Source organism: Budorcas taxicolor, chromosome 14 (genome assembly GCF_023091745.1).
Source record: "Budorcas taxicolor isolate Tak-1 chromosome 14, Takin1.1, whole genome shotgun sequence".
Lineage (NCBI taxonomy): Eukaryota > Metazoa > Chordata > Mammalia > Artiodactyla > Bovidae > Budorcas > Budorcas taxicolor.
The window spans coordinates 50,564,424-50,579,469 of NC_068923.1; the positions used below are offsets into that span (position 1 = coordinate 50,564,424).

Genomic DNA, 15,046 nt, shown 5'->3' on the forward strand with positions numbered 1-15,046 from the left:
TTGTCCCTACCACTCCTTTGCGGGTAAGCCTAGAGGTAGCAGGCGTCCGCAGAAGAAGGGGCGGAAAGTAGGGGTGCGGTTTCTATGCTAACAAGATCGTGCTCTTTATGAAGCAGTTTCTGTCTTTTGTGAAAAGTTGCAGAGCTTATTGAAGAGCATCTCGGCAGCTCGCGAAATCGCTGTTCTCATTTCCTCTCTTCCCGGTACTTTGTAGTGTTTACTGAAAGCAACCACGCCCCCTACCCCCACTCGGAGGCCTTCACCCCATCTCCTGTCTCCCTCCCAGCCAATCATTCACGGAAACTACGGCCACCGGTACTCAATGCTGACACCATCTTTGTCACTGCACGCCCCCTCTTCCCCTCCTTCCTCTGCTCTCTCTCCCGCTGTCTCCTCGGCGCACTATCTCCCCACTCCTCCCATCTGCCTATCCTTTTTACAGATCTTACTTCCACTTAAGATGAGGCTCTATCCTGAGAACTCATGGGAAGTTGAAAATATCAGTTGAAAATGCACTGGATAGACGTAACCTGTTCAACACAATTTAGCCTAGCTTACCTTAGAGTGTGCTCAGAATACTTATATCAGCCTGCAGTTGGGCAGAGATCATCAAATACAAAACTTATTTTACAATGGAGTGTTGATTATCTCAGGTAGTTTATTGATTACTGTACTGAAAGTGAAAAACAGAATGATTGTAAGTGTATAGGTGGTTTACCCTCCTGATTGGGTAAGTGATTAGAAGCTTCAAAGCGGAGGAGAGAGTATTATACTCCATCTTTCATACTGTATATAGCCCAGGAAAAGATTAAGATTCCAAATTGTGTATGTTTTCTTCTGAATCTTAACAGCTTTTGCACCATGATAAAGTCAAGAAATTATAAATTGAACTATCATAAGTCAGAGCCGCCTTTACGTGCTTTCCTGTGGTGAAATTTAGGCACCCTTCCAGGAAAAGTGAAACAGCTAAATAAAGTTCACCCTCTGTTTACCGGACTGAGGCATAAAAAGAATGTAGGGCCGAGCCTCTCACCATTGCAAGTTGCTCAAATAGAACTGTTGTGTAATGATGTCCACAAAAGGAAAACACAGGCGACCCAGAGTTTGTTGACCTAATTAGTGACTTTTGCCTGAAAGACACGTTTAGTTCATTTGGCAGATTAAAAAGTGTTTCAACAGCAAAACCAGACAGACTGTTGGGGGTTAATTTTTCCAAGCTTTTGCAAAAATGATTAAGGCTTTTTGGTTATACTAGCTCAGAATAGAGTTTGGTAAGGAGGAGAGGCAATGGGGTGAGAAGAGGAGGCTGTGGGCTCATTTTCGACTGATCTTTTCCTCCTTTAGTTCAGGAGTGTTGTTTTCCCCTCTTAAAACTTCCCTTTCCTAATTGCCTTATCACCTTCTAAAAGGATCACTATGTTAGTTGCCTAGAGAATGATAGAATTTTTCAGGTGAGGATGCTGAGGCTAACTAATGCCAGATTTAGGGCTAAAATCTAGTCAAGGATTGTTTTTTTAAAATGCAAAATTTACTTAGGATATTATTTATTATGTAAATAATAATTTATTATTTACATATAGTAAACATATACATGGTTATAAAAATGTAGAAATTGAAGATACATTTGGTGTTTTAATATACTTTTACATAGATTATACTGTATTTATATGGTTCTTTATACTATTTATTTTCCTATTTAACAAACCTCAATAACCCACACTTTTGTAACCAAAATCTCCACAACATCATTTTTAATGTCCATAGAATTACACTAAATGTACCGTGAGTCACTTAAGTATTTCCTTAAATGTTGGACATTGACCTTATTTTCATTTTTAAGTCACTTTATGTAATAGTGTATTCAGGATCTGCAGAAATCTTTGACCATGTTTCTGTTTCTTTAGAATATGAACATTTTAAAAGTTCTTGATTATCTATTGACAAATTCTTTTCCTAAAATGCTCTCCTGATTTAACTTCCAATGCACTATAAAGAAGTATTTAGGGTTCTTATCAAATACTGGCTTTACCAAAAATTTTCTTTTCTTTTTTCCATCACACAATTCTGTCTTTAAGCTTAAGTTAAAGGAGGGGAAAGGGCGTGGTGCATGGGAAGGAAAGACAGCTAAAAAACAAACAAAAATTACATAGAATAATGGTGGCCATACATTCTGCAAGGGATACCCATTTTCAATTTTTCCGTGAGCCTCCATCTTAAAACCCTCTCAGATGGTATGAATGGGGAAATCAAGGATTATTTTGTAAACAGCCTTAGTATCATTCTAAAATCCCACTCAAGTAGTATATATTTAAAAAACATCTCTAAACTACTAGAATTGGGAAATCTTTAACCATGAATAATAGTTTCATATAATTCTACAGCACAAAATTTTCAGAATATGATCTCATTTCAGCTATTTAGAAACTCTGAGTAGACCAAATAGTATTTCCATCTGCCCACAGTTTCTGTAGGAAGAAACTAAGCTTAACAGATGATAAAAATTCAAGTTCTCTCAATATATTGTTGGAGTAATCATACAAAGAGGCATTAGACTGAGATGGCTCTGATGTCTTGGTAGGTTAATGAGCACCCCCAGATTAAATCCTGTGAATACCTCAAGGGTAGGAACAACCAATCACAAACATCCAATGAGATTTTTCTCAAATAATGCAACAGCATAAGCTATAACAATCAAGTAATTTCCTTGCTTTGCATGTGCATCTTCTCTATGAAAACCTTGCCCCTAGCTCCTGTCAGTGGAGTGCTCATGACTGTTTCCAGTTTGGTGTTGTAAGACTGGAATAAAGTTTTGCTCAAATAAACTCTCAGAAATTTTAGTGTGCCTTAGTTTATCTTTTTGAAGCTATTAAAGCTATTAAGAAACACTATGTGAACAGCAAGTTTAAATATGTATCAGTACATGAATGGCTAGTTGATGTTGTTTGTAATATGCAGTACACTAAAGTAGGAGTATTTTGGGGTTTTTTTTTTTTTTTGGTCTCAGGTGATCTGGAATCTTAGTTCCTCAACTGGGGATGGAACTGGCAGTCCTTGTATTGGAAGCACAGAGTGTTAACCACTGGACCCCCAGGAGAGTCAAGGGACATTAAAAGGTAAGCAGAAGATAAATAAAGTGAAGTTACAATAGCCACGCCATGGAAACAACCTGTCAAGAATACTGGAGTGGGTTGCCATTTCCTTCTCCAGGGGATCTTCCCAACCCTGGGATGGAAAATGCATCTCTTGCATTGCAGGTGGATTTTTTTTCACTGAGCCACCTGGGAAGTCCACAAAGGAATATTACTCATTCATAAAAAAAGAACAAAATAATGCCATTTGCAGCATCATGGATACAACTAGAGAGTATCCACTTAGTGAAGTGAGTCAGAAAGAGAAAGACAAATACCATACGGTATCACTTTTATGTGCAATCTAAAATATGGCACCAATGAACATATCCATGAAACATACAAAACTACTACATTTAGAATTAATAAATAACAAAGTTGTACTGTATAGCACAGGGAACTATATCCAGTCTCCTGGGATAAATCAGAATGGAAAAGAATATGAAAAAAGAATGTATATATGTGTATAACAGTCACTTTGCTGTACAGTAAATTAGCACAACACTGTAAATTGGCTATACTTCAATAAACGAAACAAAAAAGAAAGTGAAATTGTCCATAAAGAGATAGTATTATTTTATCCTTTTAGATACCCAGAAAAAGGTAGACAGGATTTGGAGTTGTGAAGGTGGCGCTGTTTTAGACTATTAGTTTGTTCCTCTCTTATGCAAATAACATTTTGAGTAAAACACATGGTTCTGAAATAAAGAGCGTATTGACTAGTTGGATACTAGTCAGTATTGGATACTCAATACTCAGCTGAACCTGAACCTCTGGCTATTCTCAGGCTAAATTAATCATTCTGCGTCTTGGGCTTCTGTAACATTTCATAAATTGGTATATTTCAATTATAATAAAACATTATATTTTAACATTTTGGCGGGTTGCCTTCACTATGTGTTAGGGGAAGCACACTGGCTGAAACCGCCCACCCTGGCCAGGCACTATAGTAACCATTTGTGTGAGCTGTTTTATGACATCAGGTCCTGGTAAGGAACGTGGAACTAACAAGCCACCACCAACCAGAAGAGTTGGGGAAAAGTCAGAAGGCGACACAACGTGTCTGACCACTTCCCAGAGTCCTTCTTCCTGGCATACATCTTCCTTGAGCAATGCCTGAGCCACCAGGAAGGACCTTGAGTCAGAATGATTGGCCAAAGACAACCTGCAAATTTATCCTATCACCATAAAACCCAAGACTGTGAGCCACATGGCAGAGCAGTTCTGGGTTTCCTTACCCTACTGCTCTCCACCCAGATGCCCCTACCCCATCATCTTTTGCTTTCTCAGTTCATGCATGTCCTTGGGCAATTCATTTGAGTGTTAGACAAGAGCCCTCTCTCTGAACTTGGAAGGGATTCCACTTCGTGCAACATAAAGCACTGTGGATTCCCAGTTTTATTCAGTATCTTTATAGCCTCAGCTTCTGAGCTAGTCCTGGCAATAGGCAAGGCACTCAATACCTCTTTAACAAGTAAGGAACTATCCGGTACACGGATGAGAATGATTTCAGAAAACAATTTGACAACTATCAACAGTCAGTGAACGAATTCCACTTATTTTCTACCAACTCATTGGTTGGATCAAATTACCATTCATTTTTGTTCAAACGTGTAATGTATTATTCCTCTGTGCCAATAGATTAGAAACATTTTCCATAAAGAAAATGTTTAAGGGAGCCGAGAAAATGACACCCAGGAGAATGAAACATTTAACTCGGGCTTCCAGGATTTGTCCTTTGAGCATGGCTCTCCCCTCTATCCTTCCACACTGTTACAAAGAGGCCAAGACTATCTAGCCTGTCTGGCATTTCCGTCCACGCCTGGAGAATCCCAAGGACAGAGAAACTTGGCAGGTTACAGTCCATGGGGTCGCAAAGAGTAGGACACGACTAAGCGACCAACAGACAACACACACACACTCCCATCAGTTCTTCCATACTGTTATAAAGAGCCCCACGCTCCGACAAGGGGAAGCAGCGTGCAAGCTGGGCGTCTGCTGGTCCCCGTAGCAAGGGTCTGGTCCGGTGCAGAGCTCTACGCGCAGGGAACGCGCGAGGCTGGGCACGTTGCAGGCGTGCCGTATGTTCTGCGCACGCGCCGGCGGCCAAGCCTGCCAGCGGGCCTGCTGGGGGATGCGCCTGCGTGGCTCGTTCCGGCCCGGGACTGGTGAGAAGCGGGGGTTTAGGGTGCCGCGGTGCCGCCGGAGTGCGGTCGCATTTCCTAGTTGGGTGCGGGATGCTGCTTCTGGCGTTGGGCGGCCCGTGGGCGGCCGGACTGCGGCTCGGCGGGAAGAGGACAGCGCCGTGGGCCTCCACCGCGCTCCGAGGCCCCAGAGCGGCCGTCTCGAGGGCGGCCTCCTGCAGAGGCTCCTCAGGGCGCGTCGGGGGCACGGGGCTGTCGGATGCCGCGCCTGTTCTGCGTCGGGTGCGAGCCCAGGTCGGCGGTTAGAGGGCTTCGGACCCGTGTGAGGGCGGGGGAGGGGGTGGAAGTAGCAACGGGCTTGGGGAGCCCGGCTTCCCCGCAGCTTCTCCCTTACTGCCCGGCGGCTCCTGTACGGAAGGAGCCCAGTGCGAGGCTGGCGGGAGTAGTATGTTTGGGCCTCGGGACCAGGCCGGTGCATCCCGGGCTTCACAGCACCCGCGGATCTAAGTGTCCCTTGGAAAGTGATTATTTTCTGGGCGGTTCCAGTCACTTTACAGATGGTTGCAAATCCAGCGAGGACTCAGTTTATTGCCTTTTCTGTCCTTGAGCCCAAGCTTGTAAGAGCTAATCTTCAAGGAAGTTAGATGCGCCACGTGGATGGAAGTGAAAAAACTCGGAGAACATCTTTGAGTTTGTTCTATTTTTTATTAGGTGGCCCTATTTTTAGGAGTGACTTTGCTCCCTTGGTGGGGGGAGAGAGGGATGGGATAAAGACGTTAATCCTTCTTATTTTAATCTGAATAAATTGTCTCCTAATCCTGCCCTGTAAAATATTAGGATTAGCAAACATGCTGAAACTTGGAAAGCCAGCGCGGGAATTGAAATCTAATTAAACTTCAGCCTAAAGGAATTAGGCATGCCTTTTACGTCTTTGAGAGGGTGTGTAGTGAAAGTCATTTTCAGAGGTTCTGGGAACTGTTCCTGTGAAATTTGATGTAGGAGTTCAAGTGGAAATTTTTCATTATAGGGAACAAGGAATAGATACAAAGAGTTTGGGGAAAGAATATATATATATATATGTTAATAATAGCTGTGGTATAAATCGGAGAAGGCAATGGCACCCCACTCTAGGACTCTTGCCTGGAAAATCCCATGGGCGGAGGAGCCTGGTAGGCTGCAGTCCATGGGGTCGCTGAGAGTTGGACACGACTCAGTGACTTCACTTTCGCTTTTCACTTTCATGCATTGGAGAAGGAAATGGCAGCCCACTCCAGTATTCTTGCCTGGAGAATCCCAGGGACGGGGGAGCCTGATGGGCTGCTGTCTATGGGGTTGCACAGAGTCGGACACGACTGAAACGACTTGGCAGCAGCAGCAGCAGCAGTGGTATAAATATTTTAGAAGTATTAAAAACTACCTGGCCTTTATAAACACTGAATCTACAGTGTTTTGCTTAAATAAAGTGAGTGTTTTTTTTTTTTTAACAAAAACTAATGCATTTAAATCTTTGCAGTTGAGTGATAGTGACATGCAATAGAAGAAACTACTCCACTAACTTTTTACTTGTTTAAGGTCACACTTTATCTAACAAGCTTCTAGCTGGCATCCAAACCTAGGTCTTCAAACTCCCAATTCAGTGTCTACTTGTGAGTGGGATTAAGGAAAGCCTTTCTGTACTCAGTTTGAGTTCTTTAGCTCTGTAGATTATTTGGAAGAATTTCTTAAATCACCCTATATGAGACATTCTTTTTATTATATTTTTCAAAATAAACTTTAAAAAATTTAAAACTTGGTCTAAAATGCAATTTATTATGCACTCACATCATGGTCTCTCTTTCAATAGATCCCTGTTTGTTGGGAAAGAGGTGTTCGATGTTCACATACACAGCTTGACAAATCAGAAGATGGAAGGCTGATTTATACTGGGAATTTGGCCCGAACAGTATTTGGTGGGTAATCATAAATGAGGGGTACTTCCTTTTTTCCCCCTTTTGATTATAAAAAAGGTTCTTAGCACATGATACTTAACTATTTTTATTGTTGTTTAGTTGCTAAGTCCTGTCTGACTCTCTTAAGACCCCATGGACTGTTGCCCGCCTGGCTCCCCTGTCCATGGGATTTCACAGGCAAGAATACTGGAGTGGGTTGCCAGTGGTTCAGGGGATCTTGACTCAGGGATCAAACCCATGTCTCTTGCATCTCCTGCATTGGCAGGTGGATTCTTTACCCCTGAGCCACCACCTCATAATTGCAAGACAGAAGGAAAGATTATAAGATTTAATAAAGGATTTGGAGGTTGAGACCTTTGCATTTTTAGGAAATTTAAATTTTTATTTATTTATTTATTTGGCTGCCTCAGGATCTTTGTTGTGTCATGTGGGATCTTTTCTTGCATTTGGTCTCAGTAATTGCAGCAGGCCCCCTACAATTGCATCTACAATCCCCTTAGTTGCCCCCTCCTGCATGTGGGATTGTAGTTCCCCACTGAGGATTGAACCTGAATCTCCTACATTGCAGGGCAGATTCTTAACCACTGGACCACCAGGAAAGTCCCTTTAGGAGATTTTTTAAAGGTTTTTGAAGACTCATGACTTTGTGGTCTTGTGACTGAGCACTAAAGATTCATCCTTTGGTCACCTCTCAGGATGTTTAGCAACAAAACGTATATATATATAATGTTTGAATATTCAGAGAAGCAAATATGGATGAATACTTAAGAGTAGTTATTTTGGGTGAGTAGACATTTACACTGTAGAGTAATTATGATTCAAAGATACATTAAGTCTACATTTTTTAGGTCTTAGAATTTTCAGCAAATGTATTTACTTAGTGATTTTTGCACGTGGTAGGTAGGGAGTTATGGAGTAGGAAAAGACAGTGTATTAAATAACTACAAATTTAAAGTTATTTTGTCTCCTTAGGTCATAATTCAGTATGTAATATGGAATAATTTAGAAAAGAAGAATGTAGGTAGTGGTTTGTTCAAGTTTCTGAGGTTGTATTTCATTTCAGTAATCTTATATAAAAAAGTATCGTGAAGTCACTTGGTCGTGTCCGACTCTTTGTGACCTCATGGACTGTAGCTCGCCAGGCTCCTCCATCCGTGGAATTTTCTAGGCAAGAGTACTGGAGTGGGTTGCCATTTACACCTGAAATATCTGGAGGATTACCTTATAGCCCAGCTGGCCACAAGACTTCAGTGCCCCATTGGCATGTGCGTTTTTGATCGTGTTGATGTTACTTGGTTGTCTGAAATTTAATCTGGAAATCTATAAGTTCTCAAGTGTGTGTGACATTAAAATTGAGTATATTTAAAATACAACTTCAGCTAATTTAAAACGTTTTGGGAATAAGGATTGATTATAGTCACTGTTGAGAGGAGTTCTGAAGTTCTTGGAATAATCAGTTTTGGATGGTAGTACTTTCTTCAGAAGTCACAACATGAGTAGGTCTTTGAGCCTGTGTCACATCTCTGGATTGAGCCTCGCATACTTGGATTGATGTCCTTAAGATGTGTCAGCTGTGACCCCCCATGATACCTTTCTTTATGAACACAGACACCATTCCTTCAAATGAAGGGAAGGTTTATCCATTTATTTCATGTCCCCACTTGACTCAGTTCTAAACTGAAGAGAATATAAATAGGAATTAATTTTAGTGTGCATGCTAAGTTGATTCAGTCGTGTCCGACTCTTTGCGACCCTCTGGACTGTAGCCTGCCAGGCTTCTCTGTCCATGGAATTCTCCAGGCAAGAATACTAGAGGGGGCTGCCATGCCCTCCAGGGTATCTTCCCGATCCAGGGATCGAACTCACATCTCTTATGTCTCCTACATTGTCAGGCAGGATCTTTATGGTTACGATATAATATTTGTGGAACAGCAAAATTTTGCATGGTATTCAAAGTTCTAGAATTGTAGCAGAATTTGATGTTTGAGTTCCTTCAATATTATAATAGAAAGTCATTCTATATGCTTATCAGGAATTAATAATGTTTCTGTGTAAAACTGAGTGAGAGGCATTAACACAGAGGTACCATTCCTGGAGATTCTTTAAACTACCACATTGGATCCTAGTGTAAAGACATTTGAGGAGACTTTTAGTTGGCAGTTCTTGTTAATTCAGCAACAAAAATTACTGTTGTCATTGTATTCTCATTTTAGGACGAGTAGAATTTGAACATAAAGAGGTGTGAAAGAGGGACATCCCAGGCATGGAAGTCCTATGAGCAAAGGCATCAGGATGGGAAAACCCAGAATATGTTTAGAAAATAGCAGTTACTTCAACCTGAGCAACTGGTGCTTGGCTTCCCTGTTGGCTCAGTAGGTAAAGAATTTGCCTGCAATGCAGGAGACGTGGGTTTGATCCCTGGATCAGGAAGATCCCTTGGAGAAGGAAATGGCAACCCACTCCGGTATTCTTGCCTGGAGAATCCCATAGACAGAGAAGCCTGGTGGACTACAGTCCATGAGGTCGGAAGAGTTAGACACGACTTAGCTACTAAACCACAACCACCACCAGGCATAATAAAGTATATGTATGTAGTAGTTTCCTAGGGCTTTTACAATTCATTTTCACACACTTGGTGGCTTAAAACGGCAAAAATTTGTTCTCACAGTTTTGAAGGCTAGAAGTCTGAAATCACAGTGTTGGCATGTGCATGCTCTGAAGGCGCTAGGGAAGAATTCTTTGTCTCTTGAAGCTTCTGATGGCTCACAGCCATCCTTTGTGTTCCTTGGCTTACAGATGCATAACTTCAGTCTCTGCCTGCTACTTCACAAGGCCTTCTGTGTGTCTCTGCTTGTCCTGTTCTGTCCTTTTAAGGACACTCTCATTGGATGTAGGGTCCACTCTAATCCAGGATGATCTCATCTCAACTTTTAATTGTCTGCAAAGACCCTGTCTCCAAATAAGGTCACATTCTGAGGTTCTGGGTGGATGTGAATTTTGAGGGGACACCATTCATACTACTATAGTGTGAAAAGAATAATGGGGAAACGAGGGGAGTTTTCTGCAGCAGACAGCTTGGTCCCCATTAAATCCCATGTGTACCAATGTCATGACAACTACCTGTGAGAAGGAGAAATTATTTTTGAATTACTGGTACAAACAAGAAGCCTTCAACCAGCAGTGATGTGTGAGAGTGACAGCTGTGTTACAGCCTCATCAGCATGTATGGTATCAGATTTTTTGGTTTTTGCCAGTTTTGCAGGAAAATAATATCTCACTGTGGTTTTAATCACATGTTTGTTATGTTTGAAGTTTAGCATCATTTCATCTATTGTAATCTTCCCTGGTGGCTCAGATGGGAAAGAATCTGCCTTCAATGCAGGAGACCTAGGTTCTTTCCCTGGGTTGGGAAGATCCCCTGGAGAAGGGCATGGCAACCCACTCCAGTATTCTGGCCTGGAGAATTCCATGGACAGAGGATCCTGGTGGGCTACAGTCCATGGGGTCGCAAAGAGTCAGACATGACAGCGTCAACTAACACACACATACACACACATATACAATCTATTTAAAGGCCATGTGCATTCATGTGCATTTTTTTGTTTCATTGAACTGTTGGCTTATATTTCTTACTCATTTGTTTATTGGGTTGTTGATCTTTTTCTTCTCATATACTGGCAACCTTTTATATCTTGGGTATGTTAATCCTTTGTGATATAAGTTTGTGGTATTTTTCTCATTCATTTATTTTGTTTATGGTATTTATGTCTGTGCACATTTAAAAAATGTGATCAGACTTATCAACTTGCCCCTTGATTGCCTCTGTATTTTAACTCGTAATTAGAAAAGTTTTTCTGTTTTCAGATGATAAGGCCTTCACAGGTATATAAGGCCTTCACAGGGCTTCTTATAGCTTTCTTATTTTACACACCTAGATCTCTGGATTATTTGGAATTTTCCAGGTATATGATATGAGGGATTGTTTTGAATTTTATCTTTTTCTTTGTATTTGAATTTTCTTTTTCTTTGAATTTTATCTTTTGCTATCCAGTTGCCCCAGCACCACTAGTTTTAAATTATATCCTTACACTAAATTTCCCTATGCAGTGAGGTTTCTAGATTTTCTGCTTTTGTTCCATTGATCTGTTCATGTACTGAGCCTATACAACACTGTTTTAATGTTTTAGTATCTAACTCTCCCTCTCTTTTTTGCTTCCTTTGTTTTTCCAAATTAACTTTATAATCAGACCATCTAGGATTTCGGCTTGTCCATTTTCCAAACAGATGGTGTTCAGTCATGTTAAAATTATACAGTCAAACTAAGAAAATTTACATTTTAAGTTATTTACTGTGGTAAAGTAGACATAATGTAAAACTTACCATTTTGACCATTTTTAAATGTATAGTTCAGAAGTCAGTGATTTAAAAAAAATCTTTCTAAGTAAAAATATGTCACTATTTTAACTTGAGTGTTTTTCCTTGATAAGGAAAGTTTACCTCTCCCACACGTTTCTTAACCATCAGTGGGGATTTTTTGTTTTTAAATTCGCTGTTTTAATGTTGGGCACTTAGCCTGATAAAGTTAGGCCTGTATTTGAACATTTTGTTTTAGATCTGTGGAAGTACTTGTTAACAGAGCATTCTATTTGATTATCTGCCGACTGGATTAAGTTTTATAGTATTCATAAGGATTTTTAAGTAATATTAAATCTTTTATTGGGTGGTGCATTGTAATAGCCAACAGACTCGACCCTAGAGTCAGATTGCCTGAGTTTGAATCCCAACACCACTATGTGGTAAGGCTTCCCTAGTGGCTCAGACGATAGAGTCTGCCTGCAATGCTGGGTCAGGAAGATCCCCTGGAAAAGGGAATGGCTACCTACTCCAGTGTTTTTCCCTGGAGAATTCCATAGACAGAGGAGCCTGGTGGGCTATAGTCAGTGCATGGGGTCTCAAAGAGTTGGACATGACTGAAGTGACTTTACGTTTTCACACAGCTACTTGGTACCTATGTGACACTGCACAAGTGCCTGATATTTTCTCATTTTTTAAATGGGAGTGATGATGATGAGAATTATACGTCTGTCTTATAGGACTTTTTTGTAGATTTCATGAATAAAATATGCAGAGTGCTTAAAGCCTGGGATATAATAAGCACTATACAGGTGTTTTGGTTTTGTTGTTTTGGTGATAATATGGTAGGAAGAAAGAAGAATTAATTGGATGGTATTAATCCTCTCCTGTTTTCTTTTTTTAGGTGTGAAGTGTTTTTCTTACTCTACAAGTCTGATCAGCCTTGCATTTCTACCATACATTTTTGCACAAAATAGTGTTATATTTGGAAGTCTGCCTTTGCAAATCTTATTTTATGGCACCATAGGAAGCTTTACAGTGATCACTCCAGCACTGCTTCACTTTCTTACAAAAGGCTACGTCGTTCGCTTGTACCATGAGGCCAGAACAGACACTTACAAAGCCGTTACTTACAGTGTTGTACTTTCGGAAACAAGTACAGTATTTCACCAGAATGATGTGAAGATTCCAAACAGCACGCATGTGTTTACTACATTTTATGCTAAAACAAAATCATTGTTAGTTAATCCAGCACTCTTTCCAAACCCTGAAGACTATAACCATTTAATGGGTTATGACAAACCATTCACTTTTGATCTGGAAGAAGCCAGTGAAAAGAAACAGCTTAAAGAAGAGAAATGAATCTGCTTTTTGTCATGCTACATGGCATGTGAGATTTTAGTTCTGCTACCATGGATCGAACTGATGCCCCCTGCATTGGAAAGGTGAAGTCTTAACTGCTGGACTGCTGGAAAAGTCCTGAGTTTGTTATTTTTATGTTTGTGCTTAAATGTGATTTGTGTTCCAATGTATGATCATTGCCTTTATGTTTGATTTTGTTAGTGACTGATTGTTAAATAATTTAAATTGTATCAGACAGAACTTTTAATTCAGAGACTTGTGTTTCTTTATAATAAAAAAAGTTATGTTTAAAAAACAAAACATGTAACATTCTACCATTTTGTTTAAAAGGGTGTGAAAATACATGTATATGCTGATGTATGCATGGTTAATTTTATATAATAAATGATTCTCATCTGGGGATTGGATATCAGAAGCATATAGGAGAGTTATTTTTCCTTTGTGTATGAACTTTTCTAAGGATATGGATACTACCTTTTCCCACAGTAGAAACTCTAAAAATTCACACGTTATAGAAAGCAAGTGTTAACCTGCTTCCTTTGGCTCTGAATACAGGTTTTTGCCTATCCTCTCTGATGTGGCTGCCCATGTTAAAGATTGTGTACAGTAGAGTGTGGTTAGCTTGAAGGCAAATGGTAACCTGTGGAGTCTGTTTTCAGTCGCTCTGCTTGTCTCTCCATGTGCACTCTCCTTTGGTATACTCTATCACACATAGGGAAAATCCTATCTACTTTGATACGATCCTACCCATACAGATGGATAGTACCTTTTATAAAATAGCAGTCTTCATGCTAACTTATCACGTATTGGCATTTTAAGATTTTTACCTCTAATTGTAGAAAGTTGGTTCTTATGAAGGATTTTCAGCCAGGAACAAATGGCCTCACATCATTACTTAGATTGGTAGATGCTGATTATATGCCTAGAATGCACTGGGTACTGGGCAAGTTGCCAGAGTCACAGTTAAGAACAAAACACCCAGTCTGTATAAAGCTGTGTAATAGCCATCACGTGCCACGATGGTTAATCTAATCTTTATGGCTTGCCTGTGTATGAGAGGGAGGTGAACACCGAGTCTACAGAGTTACCCAAGGCCTCCTATCACCTGCTACAATAGTAAATCTAATTTTTATGATTTCCTTCTGTGTGAGGGAAGTGCATGGAGAAGCAATAGGAGCATCACTAGTTCTTGGAAAGATGAAGTGTCAAGTTGCTAGAAGGTTACAGGAGATAGCTTACGGTAGAGAAGTGTTCTTTCTGAGATGAGAGCCTGCCCTCTGCTAGGATCAGCCAGCCTGTGGTCGTAGTAGAGGGCAGGCTGTATTCTCAGAGATGAACAGGCTACCGCCACTTCTGTCCTCTGCTTGGACTTCTCTGCCTGCCTGCTCTTCTGTCCTCTGTCACCTAGGTATACACGTGTTGCTGTCCTAACAATGTGGTTTATATCTTTCTATAAAAAGGTATTCCATAATCAAATACTCATTATCAAACGTTAGATACATAGAAGAAAACAGCACTGTTAACATTTTAAAGTTTTCTCTTGAGGGTCACTTTTTCCATAATTTATTTTGAGTATATCATACCTGTTTCTTTAAATGTCCTGTATATGTGCAGTCATTTTGTCTCCTGTGTAGTGGAGTGAAAAAACCTATTTTTGTTAGAATAATTCCTCAGAGGACAGCGTGGTTGCTTAAAAGACTGCATGAGAAAGATGTCTTCTCAAGGGCACGATCTGGAGTGAGACCAAGATTAGAAAAGGATCAGCATGCGTAGGATACCATGATGATTCATCAGTGAAATAAGTTTGCAGAAGCAACTCAGTCCAAGATAAGGGGAAAATACATGCACATCCCTCCATGCCACTTCACTACTCTCCCCAGCAGAGTAATCCTGGAAAGACTGAGACCCTGATGGATCTCCCACACTCTATGGGAAGGATATTGAGTAAGGTTTATTTGAGTCTCAGAAGACAGGGTAATTCCTTTGGACATCTAGGTTACATCAGATAGCATACCCTTTACAGTAAAATGTAATCCTTCCCCTCAGTTTAATAATTACATCACACTGAAAGATAATAGCAAAAGTAACAAAATGGTCATTAGGTATGGAT

At 40.4% G+C, this 15,046-nt stretch overlaps 1 protein-coding gene across 2 annotated transcripts; it reads left to right on the top strand.

Annotated features, from left to right (window-relative positions):
* The first annotated feature begins 5,280 nt into the window (after nt 1–5,280).
* Nucleotides 5,281–13,224, top strand: TMEM70 (transmembrane protein 70). Of its 2 annotated transcripts, none has more exons than XM_052651814.1 (3): nt 5,281–5,554; nt 7,116–7,221; nt 12,479–13,224. In XM_052651814.1, exons 1-3 carry the CDS (start codon nt 5,366–5,368, stop codon nt 12,934–12,936), a joined length of 753 nt encoding a protein of 250 aa, XP_052507774.1. In that variant the 5' UTR covers nt 5,281–5,365; the 3' UTR covers nt 12,937–13,224. The 2 variants fall into 2 exon arrangements, with proteins under 2 accessions (XP_052507774.1, XP_052507773.1); XM_052651813.1 differs by having other exon boundaries at nt 5,281–5,566; nt 12,479–13,222.
* Nucleotides 13,225–15,046: the final 1,822 nt, after the last annotated feature.

Coding starts and splice junctions, on each gene's coding strand:
- TMEM70 (XM_052651813.1), top strand. CDS start 5,366: ATGCTGCTTCTGGCGTTGGGCGGCCCGTGGGCGGCCGGACTGCGGCTC. Junction 5,567..7,115: donor TGCGTCGGGTGCGAGCCCAG/GTCGGCGGTTAG, acceptor CTCTTTCAATAG/ATCCCTGTTTGTTGGGAAAG. Junction 7,222..12,478: donor TTTGGCCCGAACAGTATTTG/GTGGGTAATCAT, acceptor TTCTTTTTTTAG/GTGTGAAGTGTTTTTCTTAC.